The sequence below is a fragment of the Microcebus murinus genome, chromosome 1 (genome assembly GCF_040939455.1).
Source record: "Microcebus murinus isolate Inina chromosome 1, M.murinus_Inina_mat1.0, whole genome shotgun sequence".
Lineage (NCBI taxonomy): Eukaryota > Metazoa > Chordata > Mammalia > Primates > Cheirogaleidae > Microcebus > Microcebus murinus.
The window spans coordinates 67,226,817-67,239,147 of record NC_134104.1 but is presented as its reverse complement, the minus strand read 5'-3'; the positions used below and the strand labels follow the sequence as shown (position 1 = coordinate 67,239,147).

General features: G+C 37.1%; 1 protein-coding gene across 2 annotated transcripts in view; it reads left to right on the top strand.

The window, feature by feature from the left end:
- Window positions 1-12,331, top strand: part of SNX4 (sorting nexin 4) — a 61,310-nt gene that overhangs the window by 6,268 nt on the left and 42,711 nt on the right. For both annotated transcript variants that reach the window (XM_076002354.1, XM_076002358.1), the window contains exons 2-4: window positions 6,869-6,990; window positions 11,784-11,919; window positions 11,997-12,146. In XM_076002354.1, the coding sequence (XP_075858469.1) occupies window positions 6,869-6,990; window positions 11,784-11,919; window positions 11,997-12,146 (408 nt within the window). The remainder of the gene's footprint in view (window positions 1-6,868; window positions 6,991-11,783; window positions 11,920-11,996; window positions 12,147-12,331) is intronic.

Below are 12,331 nucleotides of genomic sequence, written 5' to 3'. Positions count from 1 at the left end.
CTGTGAGCTAGGCTGATGTCACGGCACTCTAGCTTGGGCAAAAGAGTCTGACTCTGTCTCAAAAAAGAAATAAATAAATAAAGTCATTTTCTACCTCAGTGGCTTTCAGATTGTTTTTGAAGGTGATTCACAGTACAAAATATTTACACTTTTACATCATAATTGGCATACGTATGTATATGTAATTACATATATAAGTGTTTTGGGAAACAGTACTTAATCATGACTTCACGCAAGACCCTCTGATACTTTTCTCTTTTTCATTAAAAAGAAATGTTGGTCACAACCCGCCAAATTAATTTCATAAACTATGAATGTGTTGTTACTCAGTTTGGAAGCCTATTCAAATTACATATTATTTTATTTTAAAGAAAAATTGATGTTTTCTGAATAACTGTGCTATTTTTAAAGTATTTTTATAGGGAAAAAAAGCACAAGAGAATAGGTCATGTATTATAACTCTATTTTTCTTAGTTATTGCTATGGAGTGAATGAAATGTTTCTTACCCCAGAATTCATATGTTGAAACCTAATCCCCAAGATGATGATGTTTGGTGGTGGGACCTTTGGGAGGTGATTAAGTCATGAAGGGAGAGCCCCCCCCCCCTTCGAATTGAGTGCAATCAATTCGAATGAAAGACTGACACAGGATTTGCACTTTCCACCTCTCACAAAAGCCAGCTCCAACAAATGATTCTGGAAATAATGATGAAAAGGGCTACTGTTCTTGAAATAATGGTGAATTGATGATGAGATAATTCTTAAAAGAATGGTTATTTTAAAGGCTCTAGTTCTGACTTCTTGGAAATATTCAGTTAGGTGGGCCTCAACATAGATTTGTCTGCCAGAATCATTTTAGGTTCTGAGCTGATGAAACCAATTATCTTAAAATGCTGGTAAAAGTGCTGCAGTCCTTTAAAGATGGTGAAATAATTTTTTTTTTTTTTTTTTTTTGAGACAGAGGCTCACTTTGTTGCCCAGGCTACAGTGAGTGCCGAGGCATCAGCCTAGCTCACAGCAACCTCAAACTCTTGGGCTCAAGCAATCCTGCTGCCTCAGCCTCCTGAGTAGCTGGGACTACAGGCATGTGCCACCATGCCTGGCTCATTTTTTCTATATATATTAGTTGGCCAATTAATTTCTTTCTATTTTATAGCAGAGACGGGGTCTCGCTCTTGCTCAGGTTAGTTTCGAACTCCTGCCCTCGAGCTATCCGCCTGCCTTGGCCTCCCAGAGAGGTAGGATTACAGGCGTGAGCCACCGTGCCCGGCTGAAATAATTCTTAAAATAATTATTATTTCAAAACTTCTGCTACCTACTCCGTGGAAATACCCAGTTGCCTGGGCCTGAACATAGATTTGTTTGCCAGAACCGTTTTCCATTCCGAGCTGATGAAGCAAATCTTCTGAAGACGAGCGTGAAAAGTGCGGATCCTGTTTCAGTCTTGTGTCAGCCTCCCAGAGTGGTAGGATTACAGGCATGACCACTGTGCCTGGCCATCATTGTTAACCTAGAACCAGCTACCTCTGATCAGTGTATACATAGCCCCGAAAGAAACTAAATTCAATAGGTGGTTATTAATTTTTAGCTCTCTGACTTATTTTAGTAACAAAGAAGCATCACACCTAGAAAAATTGTAAGAAAGTACACCATTATATTGACAGTAGTTAACTCTGGGTTGTGGGATATAAATGATTTTATTTATTTTTTTCCCACCTTTCAATTTTTGTACATTAAGCATGTGTTTTTATCATCAGAAAATCTTAAACCTACAATAATGGGTGATAAGTAATACTTGAGCTCTTGCTATGTACCAGGCAATTTTTAAAACTCTTTACACACATTAACTTATTTAATATTCCCAATGACTTTGTGAATTAGGTATTGTCCATTCAGGCTTCTATAACAAAGTATATAATACCATAGTCTGGGTGACTTATAAACAGTAGAAATTTGTTGCTCACGGTCCTGGAGGCTGGGAAGTCTAAGATGAAGGCACTGGTGAATTTGGTGACTGTTGAAGGCCTGCTTCTTGGCTCATTGTAGTCTGCCTTTTCACTGGGTCCTCACATGGCAGAAGGAAGAAAGGAGCTCCGTGAGGTCTCTTTCATAAGGGCGTTCATCCCACTCATGATGAGGGATCTACCCTCATGACCTAATCACCTCCCAAAAGCCTACCTCCTAATACCATCACCTTGAGTGTGGATTTTAACATATGAATTTTGGGGGGACATAAACATTCAATTAATTGCAGGTACTGTTATCCTCATTTTACATTTGAGGAAACTGTGGTGCAGTTACTTGCCCTGAGTTATACATCTAATCTGTGGTGGAGATGGGATTCAAATTCTGGCAAGCTGGATGCTAATCTGAGGGAGAATTGATCTGAGACTTTTGTAATTTTAAACATTTTTTCCTGATTACCGTTCTCTGCTTGGACTGATGCCATAGTGGTTTCTTTTAATTTCAGTTCGCCTGATTTGTGTACTGGTCCATTTTTCTAATTTTTATGCCTTGTAATATAAGTCTTTCTCTTATTTAACTTAGAGAATTTAAAACATTTGCATTTATTTAGCATTTTTAATTGACTTTATTCTGTTATATTTTATACTGTCTTATTTTGGTTTGTTTTTAGGTTTTCCTTTATAGAGCATAATTTCTTTGGTTTTGTTCTCTATAATGATATGGAAGGCATCTATCTTTGCTTTTTTCTTCCCCAAACATAACAGAGACAAAAATTATTTATGTAACATTGTGACCATTTTTTAACATTTTGAAATAATCACATATTTATAGAAATAAAATTTAGAAATAGAAATTTATAAGTACAGTTCAATGACCTATTTCCTGAACTACTTGAGAATAAGTTGCCAACATGATGTTTTCTTATCTCATACCCAAAAACTTTAAGTGTGTATTTTGAGAAGCAAGGACATTATCCTATATTACCACAATACTACCAGCAAAGTCAGTAAAATAACATCGATAAATGACTACTATCTAATCCTCAGTCTCTGTTTAAGTTTTACCAGTTGTACCAATAGTGTTCTTCAGAGCAAACGGGTCCAGTCCAGACTCTCCTTTTGCACTTCATTGTATTGTCTCTTTAGTCTCCTCCAAGCTGGAAGAGTTTCTCAGTTTTTACTTTTGTGACCTTCACCCTCTTGAAGATTGGAGACCAGTTATTTTGTAGAACTTCCCCCAGAATGGATTTGCCTGATGTTTCCTTATGATTAGATTCAGTTTATGCATCTTCGGCAGAATTTGCCACTGATGTGATGCTGTTCTAATTGCATTTTTTCACTTTGCACATGATTTTGATTTACCCCAGTATTTTGATCACTTTGATCACTGGTATCTGTCAGGCTTCTCCAATATAAAGTTATTCTTTTTCCCTTGGCAATGAATTTTGTGGGGATGTGCTTTGAAACTGTTAAAATATCTTGTTCCCCATCAAATCACTTACTTATGGTAATAGGGATTCATGGATTTTATTTTGTTTTTTAACAACATTATTGAGGCTTAATTTATATACCATAAAATTCACCCATTGTAAATGTATAATTTAATGATTTTTTAGTAAATTTACAGAGTTGTGCAACCATTACTACCATCCAATTTTAGGACATTTCCATCATCCTAAAAAATTCCCTTCTTCCCCTTGGTAGTTAATCCACTTTTTGTCCTCAACCCTAGGCAACTATTGTCTGCTTTCTATATAAATTTGTCATGTTGGGTATGTCATATAAGTGGAGTCATTCAGTCTGTTACAATCTGTTATCATTTGAGTCTGGCTTCTTATACTTAGTATAATGTTTTTGAGGTTCATCTGTGTTATACCACACATTAGTAGTTCCTTTTTGTTGCTGAGTAATATTTGATTGTATGGATATGTCACATTTTATCTATTCATCATTTGATGGATGTTAGGCTTGTTTTGAGCTGGTAGCTATTGTGATAGTGCTGCTTTTAACATTCCCATGCAAGTCTTTGGGTGGTTATAACCACCCAATGTTTTTGTTTTTCTAGGGTAGATTTGTAGGAGTGCAATTACTGGGCCATATGGTAAATTTATATTTAACTTTTTTATTTTTTATTTTTTTAGAGATGGAGTCTTGCCATATTACCCAGGCTAGACTTAAACTCCTGGCCTCAAGGGATCCTCCTGCCTCAGCCTCCCAAGTAGCTAGGACTACAGGCATGCGCTACCATACCTGGATAATTTTTAACTTTTTGTAGAAACAGGATCTCCCTAAGTTGCCCAAGTTGGTCTTGAACTTCTGGTCTCAGGCAAACCTGCAGCCTCAGCCACCCAAAGTACTCAGGTTACATGCATGAGCCACCTCACCTGGCCCAGTATAAGCAATTTTATATCATCTGTCAACCTTACTGGTAGTATTGTCGTGTGCCCGTTTGCATTCTTTAGCTTTTATGATAGCTGATTTTATGCTTTTATTTTTTTTTTCCTTCTTTGTAACTGGATGGTATGACAGGGTAAATTTATAACTCCTGTGCCTTATCTCTTTGGCTGAAGAGATAATTTGCTTCATCAGTGTGTGCTTTTAGAATTCAGGGAATTTTTTACTGGAACATATGGTGGTAAATCAAAATGCTTGGCTGTGGGCCAAAAGGTATCTCATATATATATGTATGTATATCTTTTTTTTTTTTTTTTTTTTTTTTTTTTTTTTTTGAGACAGAGTCTTGCTTTGTTGTCCAGGCTAGAGTGAGTCCCGTGGCGTCAGTCTAGCTCACAGCAACCTCAAACTCCTGGGCTCAAGCGATCCTACTGCCTCAGCCTCCCGAGTAGCTGGGACTACAGGCATGTGCCACCATGCCCGGCTAATTTTATATATATGTCAGTTGGCCAATTAATTTCTTTCTATTTATAGTAGAGACGGGGTCTTGCTCTTGCTCAGGCTGGTTTTGAACTCCTGACCTTGAGCAATCCGCCCGCCTCGCTCGGCCTCCCAGAGAGCTAGGATTACAGGCGTGAGCCACCGCGCCGGCCTGTATGTATATCTTAACCAATGGGGGCTTTGTAATCCTGATGTTAGTAGTTTGTGCTTATATAATTTCTCAAGCTTTCTTTTTGTTGAATGATTTCCTTCTACTTATCTTATGCTTAAAGTATAACAACTTAGACTTTATAAAAATGCCTTGTTTGAGGACTGAGTGACTTGTTTTTCCTGGTTAGTAACAATCCGTCCCATTGGGTTGGCTCTTAGTGCTTTGTCCTTTGTCTTCTTTTAGCAGTTTTACCTTCTTCTGCATTTTTCCTGTATATTTTGGGAGAGCTCCTAAGTGTGTCATCTTTTCTCATCACTGATTCAGTGTTTTGCACTGTCACATGTCTCTTTCTGGCCTCATAGTGCTTGGGTTTAATTTTCTGTGTATAACCATGGTCATTACCATAGCTTTTTCTTGTACCTTTTGCTGCATCCGTGTTTCTTTTTATATCTCTCCTTCATAAACTGTCCCAGTTATAATATAATACAGTGTTTTAAATTAAAACTCACCTCTGAATTTTGACCATGAGCAAGGGAGAAAAAAAGCCAAGCACAGCAGTTATCACATGGTCTCACTTTCTCTTCCTCGTTTAGACTTAGAATTACTTTGGGTCTGTTTAAGACTTTTCCTCATTGGTGCGCTTCCCAAACATACAGCCTATGAACCACCAGTGGTGTGTGTATTGTTCTTTTTGGTCCTTTGGTATAGACCTGGGGATGTTCTAGTCACAGGGAAAAGAAAGAAGCCTGCTCTTAAACCCCGCTGCTCTTTCAAGGAAGAAGCTTATTAATCACTGCAAAAAAGTTTAGGCAAATGTAAAGTTGAACATAAGATGACTCCTGATTTTTTTCTTTTTAATTAAGCTGCCTGTTGAAAATCTTAGTTTTGAGAGAGAGATTTGATTTTGGTTAAGCCAAAAATTAGATATCAATGTTGAGGATCATCTTTGCATAGAATGTGTTTTTAAGATTTTTTTCATATGCATTTCTACATAGATTTATTCTTGGTCACTTATGTGAAATGTCTAAATTTTAATAATCAAATGTACCTGTTAAAATAACTCTGGAAAAGTTGGTGTTGATAAAGAGAGACTATTATTTGCTGCTGTCAGTTAGCAACCCCTAGCATTCAAGAAATATAAGCAATTGGCTGGGTGCAGTGGCTCATACCTGTAATCTTAGCATTCCGGGAGGCTGAGGTGGGCGGATCACTTGAGCTCAAGAGTTCAAGACCAGCCTGAGCAAGAGTGAGACCCCGTTTCTACTAAAAATAGGAAAAATTAGCAGGGCATGGTGGTGCATGCCAATAGTCCCAGCTACTCGGGAGGCTGAGGCAGCAGGGTTGCTTGAGCCCAGGAGTTGGAGATTGCAGCGAGCTATGATGATGCCATTGTACTCTAGCCAGGGTGACAAAGCAAGACTCTGTCTCAAAAAGAAAGAAAAAGGGGCCAGGCGTGGTGGCTCACGGCTGTAATCCTAGCACTCTGGGAGGCCGAGGCTGGAGGATTGTTTGAGCTCAGAAGTTCCAGACCAGCCTGAGCTCTACTAAAAATAGAAAAAATTAGCTGGGCATGGTGGCACATGCCTATAGTCCCTGCTACTTGGAAGGCTGAGGCAGGAGGATCGCTTGAGCTCAGGAGTCTGAGGTTGCTGTGAGCTAGGCTGATGCCACTGCACTTTAGCCTGGGCAACAGAGTTGAGACTCTGTCTCAAAAAAAAAAAGAGAGAGGAAAAAAAAAGAAATATAAGAAATTATCTTGAAATATGTACAATAATGGGTTTTATTTAAATAGCTTGGGTTTTTTTCATTACCATCTATTATAAAAGGTTGTTTTTGTTATTTGTTTGTTTTTATCCAGATGACAGAAAATAATTTTGGATTGAAGAAGATAGAAATCAGTGTTTCAGAAGCAGAAAAGCGAACTGGAAGAAATGCCATGAACATGCAAGAAACATATACTGCTTACCTCATTGAAACAAGGTGGGTGATGAAAATTGCAGCTAGGTTTAGATAGAAAGGTTTAGATAGAAAGCTTTTTCTAATAGCTATTGATGCAAACTCTGTTGTGTAACAGAATTTTTTATAGGGCATTGTCTTTTTTACGGATGGATTGATTTTGTTTCTTTACTTATTAACTGGTTAAACAGCTGTCTTTTGCTGTGGTAGTCTTGGTAACTCTAGCTGTATTTTAATGTATTTGTTTTGAGAGGAGAGGGAAGGTTAGTGGAATACTTTTGGGATGTGGGATGTTACTTGACACATGCTTTAGTGGTGTTCTTGGTTTTAGAATCCCTGTGCAGTTTTGCAAAAGAATACTGGGTTCCTGGGATTGTGTGAAGTAAACTTAAGTAGATGGAGATGCTTAACAGAGAATTCTAGGAGTAGAGAATATGGCCTGGGTCATCTTAGGACAGATGGGAGTTACAGAGAAATTAACAGAAAGAAAAATTGAGATTTGTGCTTTAGAACTTGGGATAAAATAGAAAACACGAAGTAAATATGGAGTAGGAAATCAAACTCACCAGAAAAATTGTCTTTTAACCTCATAAGGAAAAAGTTAAAGGAATTAGATTTGTTTTGCCTAGAGAAGGGAAAGGGACGACTGAATTTCTTGTTGCCAATTATAAACAGTTTGTATAAAGACTGTCTTATTTCTTTTCTGTTTGCAGAGACTGAGCAAAAATACTTTCAAATTAAAACAGATATGAAAGAATTTTTGATAATCAATGAAATAATAGAACTATCAAACCCATTTGATTAAGTGTTAACCATGTTTTAATATTAATACTCTTTCAAGAAAAAAAGTTGGTTGTTTTGTTTTGTTTTGTTTTGTTTCTTTTGAGTCAGAATCTCACTCTGTGGCCCAGGCTAGAGTGCTGTGGCGTCAGCCTAACTCAAAGCAACCTCAAACTCCTGGGCTCAAGCAATCCTTCTGCCTCAGCCTCCCGAGTAGCTGAGACTACAGGCATGTGCCACCATGCCCAGCTAATTTTTTCTATATATATTTTTAGTTGGCCAATTAATTTATTTCTATTTATAGTAGAGACGGGGTCTCGCTCTTGCTCAGGCTGGTTTCGAACTCCTGACCTTGAGTGATCCTCCTGCCTCAGCTTCCCAGAGTGCTAGGGTTACAGGCGTGAACCACTGCGCCCAGCCTGAAAAAAGTTTTTAACCCACCATTTTCATAGGCTTTACTGAAAGTCTCTGAGCTTACCTTAAATGCTTAACCATAACTTTTCAAGTCTTTTTCCAGGTCTGTGGTTCCACCCAAAATGAAAGATAAATTCTTGGTGAAGGTTGTCTCGAGACAATTCTGAAAACCTTCTTTATAAGTATAGTTTTCCTATTTCCACCAAAAGAAAAAAAACAAGAAAGAAAAGAATCTTCTAAAAACAAGAAAAATTTAGATACAATAGGGACTTTGGGAAGAGGGAGATAAGGTGGTTCTTTTTGGAATTAGGCCATTTTTATATAAAGCTCCAGGTGTTTTTGATACATAGGGGCCATGGACCATGATTTTGATTATCTTTTAAAGTACAAAGGCTTTAAATTTTAAGATAGTCAGATTTATCTGTTTTCTCTTTATGATTTGTATTTTCTCTAAAGAAATTCCTGCCTATCCAATATGATATAGACATTGAATTTGAGAAATACTAATTGTGTGAGTATGTGAGTATTCCTAAGGTTTACTGACCTTCAGCAACCACAACCATCAGATTTCTTCATTTAATCATGTAGTATTCTTTCTGTAATTCAGTGTTACACAGGCAATATGAATATTATTGAGCCTTCATAGTAACTAAAAGTTGAAGTTTTCTCATGTAGCTTACCTGCCTTCCCTTTGGATAAAAGTAGAAAGCCCATTTAGCAATTGTCTATAGTCACATGAGAGGGTTTTTATTTTTAAAATTAGGCATTTAAAAAATAACACTTTAGAAATTAGTGTTAGCTCTAGCTTTCTAAATAAATTTTTTTTTTTTTTTTTGTGACAGAGTCTCGCTTTATTGCCCAGGCTAGAGTGAGTGCTGTGGCATCAGCCTAGCTCACAGCAACCTCAAACTCTTGGGCTCAAGCAATCCTGCTGCCTCAGCCTCCTGAGTAGCTGGGACTACAGGCATGCGCCACCATGCCTGGCTAATATTTTCTATATATATTAGTTGGCCAATTGATTTCTTTCTATTTATAGTAGAGATGGGGTCTCGCTCTTGCTCAGGCTGGTTTCAAACTCCTGACCTGGAGCAATCCACCCGCCTCGGCCTTTCAGAGTGCTAGGATTACAGGCGTGAGCCACGGCGCCCGGCCATAGCTTTCTAAATAAATTCTAAGTTTAAAATTAAAAATGATATTTTTAGTTTGATCCTCTTACTATAGTGTTATAGTTTAGTAGACTAAGACTGAATAAGGCTAAAGTCATTGGTTTTTAGTTTGGTAGACTAAGATTGAATAAGGCTAAAGTCATTGGTTTTTAATTCCCCAAGAGATTTTTTTTGTGTGTGTTCCTGTTCATAGATTACGAACTCTTTTAAAATACGTATAAAAACATGTCTTTTTTAGAATAGGTTGGAATGTCTTGATGGCTTTTGAGAGGCAATATGATGTCATTACTTAATTCTTCTAACTTATAAAACAAAGTTAATGATAATATTTGCTTTATTGTGGGGCTTAAGTGTTGCATGTAAAACCAATTATGTGCTACTCAATGTTTGTTGAGTAATTAGAAAATGGGGTGGTTTTGAGGTCCAGTGAAAGTCTTCTGTGTGCTTTTAGTCAGTTTCTAATGACTACATCCTGCCTTAATGGTTTTTTAAAAACAAAACACTTAAGCAGGTCTTCTACCAGCCTTGCAAGAATACTGCTTATTGGCTTTATTTACTCATTAGCAAGATAAGGGTTTTGTTGGTAGTGATTTTGAATAATTTGAAATTTAAGATTAACACAGATATTTTTTCAGTTGAAGTTGGGAGTCTGGATTGGAGTAGTATTAGTCATAGCTAATGTTTTGGTCAACTTTTTAAAACGAATTATGATTTTTTTTGTTGTTGTTGTTGGGACAGAGTCTCACTCTGTTGTCTGGGCTAGAGTTCTGTGGCGTCAGCCTAGTTCACAGCAACCTCAAACTCCTGGCTCAGCCTCACGAGTAGCTGGGCCTACAGACATGCACCACCATGCTTGGCTAATTTTTCTATGTTTAGTAGAGACGAGGTCTTGCTCTTGGTCAGGCTGGTCTCAAACTCCTGACCTCAAGCAATCCTTCCACCTTGGCCTCCCAGAATGCTAGGATTACAGGTGTGAGCCACCCCACCTGGCCACAAATTATGATTTAATTCCTATATTTTTGCCATGGGAGCCATTTTGACATTTTGTATTTCGTATTTTGTTTCCTTCTTATTAATATGCAATGAGTAAATTTACTGGCAAACTTAATATATAAATAATAAAAACATATCTGTTGTGCTAAGCATGACATGATATAAATACTTTCTGAAGACTTGGTTTTATTCTAAGACTGATTTAGCTTCTATATCTTTATGTCCTAATGTACAGATGCACACCATGGTTGTATATAGAGGGCAAATAAGTTATTGTCAAACAAACAATTAGAAAATAGGAAGGTCCTACTAACGTTTAGAAGACTGATGCTTTTAAACAGTGCTTATGCTAACAAGAAATCTTAAATAGTCAAGATAGTTTTAAATATCCCATATATGATTTTACCTTAACTTTTCCCCAACCGTAAGTTGAACTTTTATATGGATGAGACATGGTATTGCCTGCCAGGTCTTTATAATTAACAGTAAGACTAGCGATGAATTTTTATGACCCCTCTTTCTCACTCTTTCAGAGCTAATTAATGTTTTGCTCTTGTGGGTTATTTCCTGATACTTGGATTAATGTGCTTTATTTATAACCTGAATTGAGGTTCTGTGGTGTCTTCCTCTTTGTCATGGAAGTCATTTTCTCGTGGCAGAAGTAAAGTTAAAAATACTTTTTATTTAATGAAGCACTAGCTAAACCAGATTTTATCATATTGTAATATCAATTATTATACATTGAGGCTTTTAGAATGTTCCTAATACATCTATTTCTCTTGAATTCAAATAGGTTTCCTATAAGGGAAGGAAAGCAGTTAGGAGTGAGGACTTTTCAGTCAGATGGATCTGATGGATCTGCTCGACACAGATCTTTGTGATTGTGGCAGAGCATATACTGTACATTTGCTTCCTCATCTGTAAAAAGGTAGTAATAAATCTCTGCTTCACAGGGTTGTGGTAAGGATTCAGTAAGAAAATACGTGAAAAGTTCTTTACTCAGTACCTGGTTCGTAAGCATTCAGTAAATAGAGTTATAAATTTTAAAGGAGGTTGTGATTATGTGTATGTATTTTTAGTTTTAAAAAATAAAGGCCAGGCGCGGTGGATCACGCCAATAATCCTAGCACTCTGGGAGGCCGAGGCAGGCGGATCATTTGAGCTCAGGAGTTCAAGACCAGCCTGAACAACAACAAGACCCCGCTTCTGCTAAAAATGGAAAGAAATTAATTGGCCAACTAAAAATATATAGAAAAAATTAGCTGGGCATGGTGGTGCATGCCTGTAGTCCCAGCTACTCGGGAGGCTGAGGCAGGAGGATCACTTGAGTCCAGGAGTTTGAGGTTGCTGTGAGCTAGGCTGATGCCACCGCACTCTAGCCTGGGCAACAAGAGTGAGACTCTGTCTCCAAAAAATAATAAAATAATAATAATAATAAAATAAATGTTCTTCTATTCCTTTCAGGTCTATTGAACATACTGACGGTCAGAGTGTCCTAACAGACTCATTGTGGAGACGATATAGTGAATTTGAGTTGTTGAGAAACTACCTTTTAGTTTACTATCCACATATTGTTGTGCCACCTTTGCCAGAAAAGCGGGTAAGAAGTAAAATGATAGTAGTAGTTTAGAAATGTTAAGCATTGAGACTATTCTTAATGGTTATTTTGTTTCCTAGGCAGAATTTGTTTGGCATAAACTCTCTGCTGACAACATGGATCCAGATTTTGTGGAGAGACGACGGATTGGTTTAGAAAACTTTCTATTGAGGATTGCTTCACATCCCATCCTGTGTAGAGATAAAATCTTCTATTTGTTTTTAACACAGGTATTTTTCTTTTATTCGGTCTTTTTAAAATATTCATTTGACTTGATTTTTTTTTAACTGTAGAATGCTTATCTTAAGGATCTTTTTGTTAATTTATATTCAATTTATTGTATTTTTGTCCTGATTTCAAATTATTGGATTATATCACTCTTCTGGTTAACAAATTTACACTTAAAGATACTAAA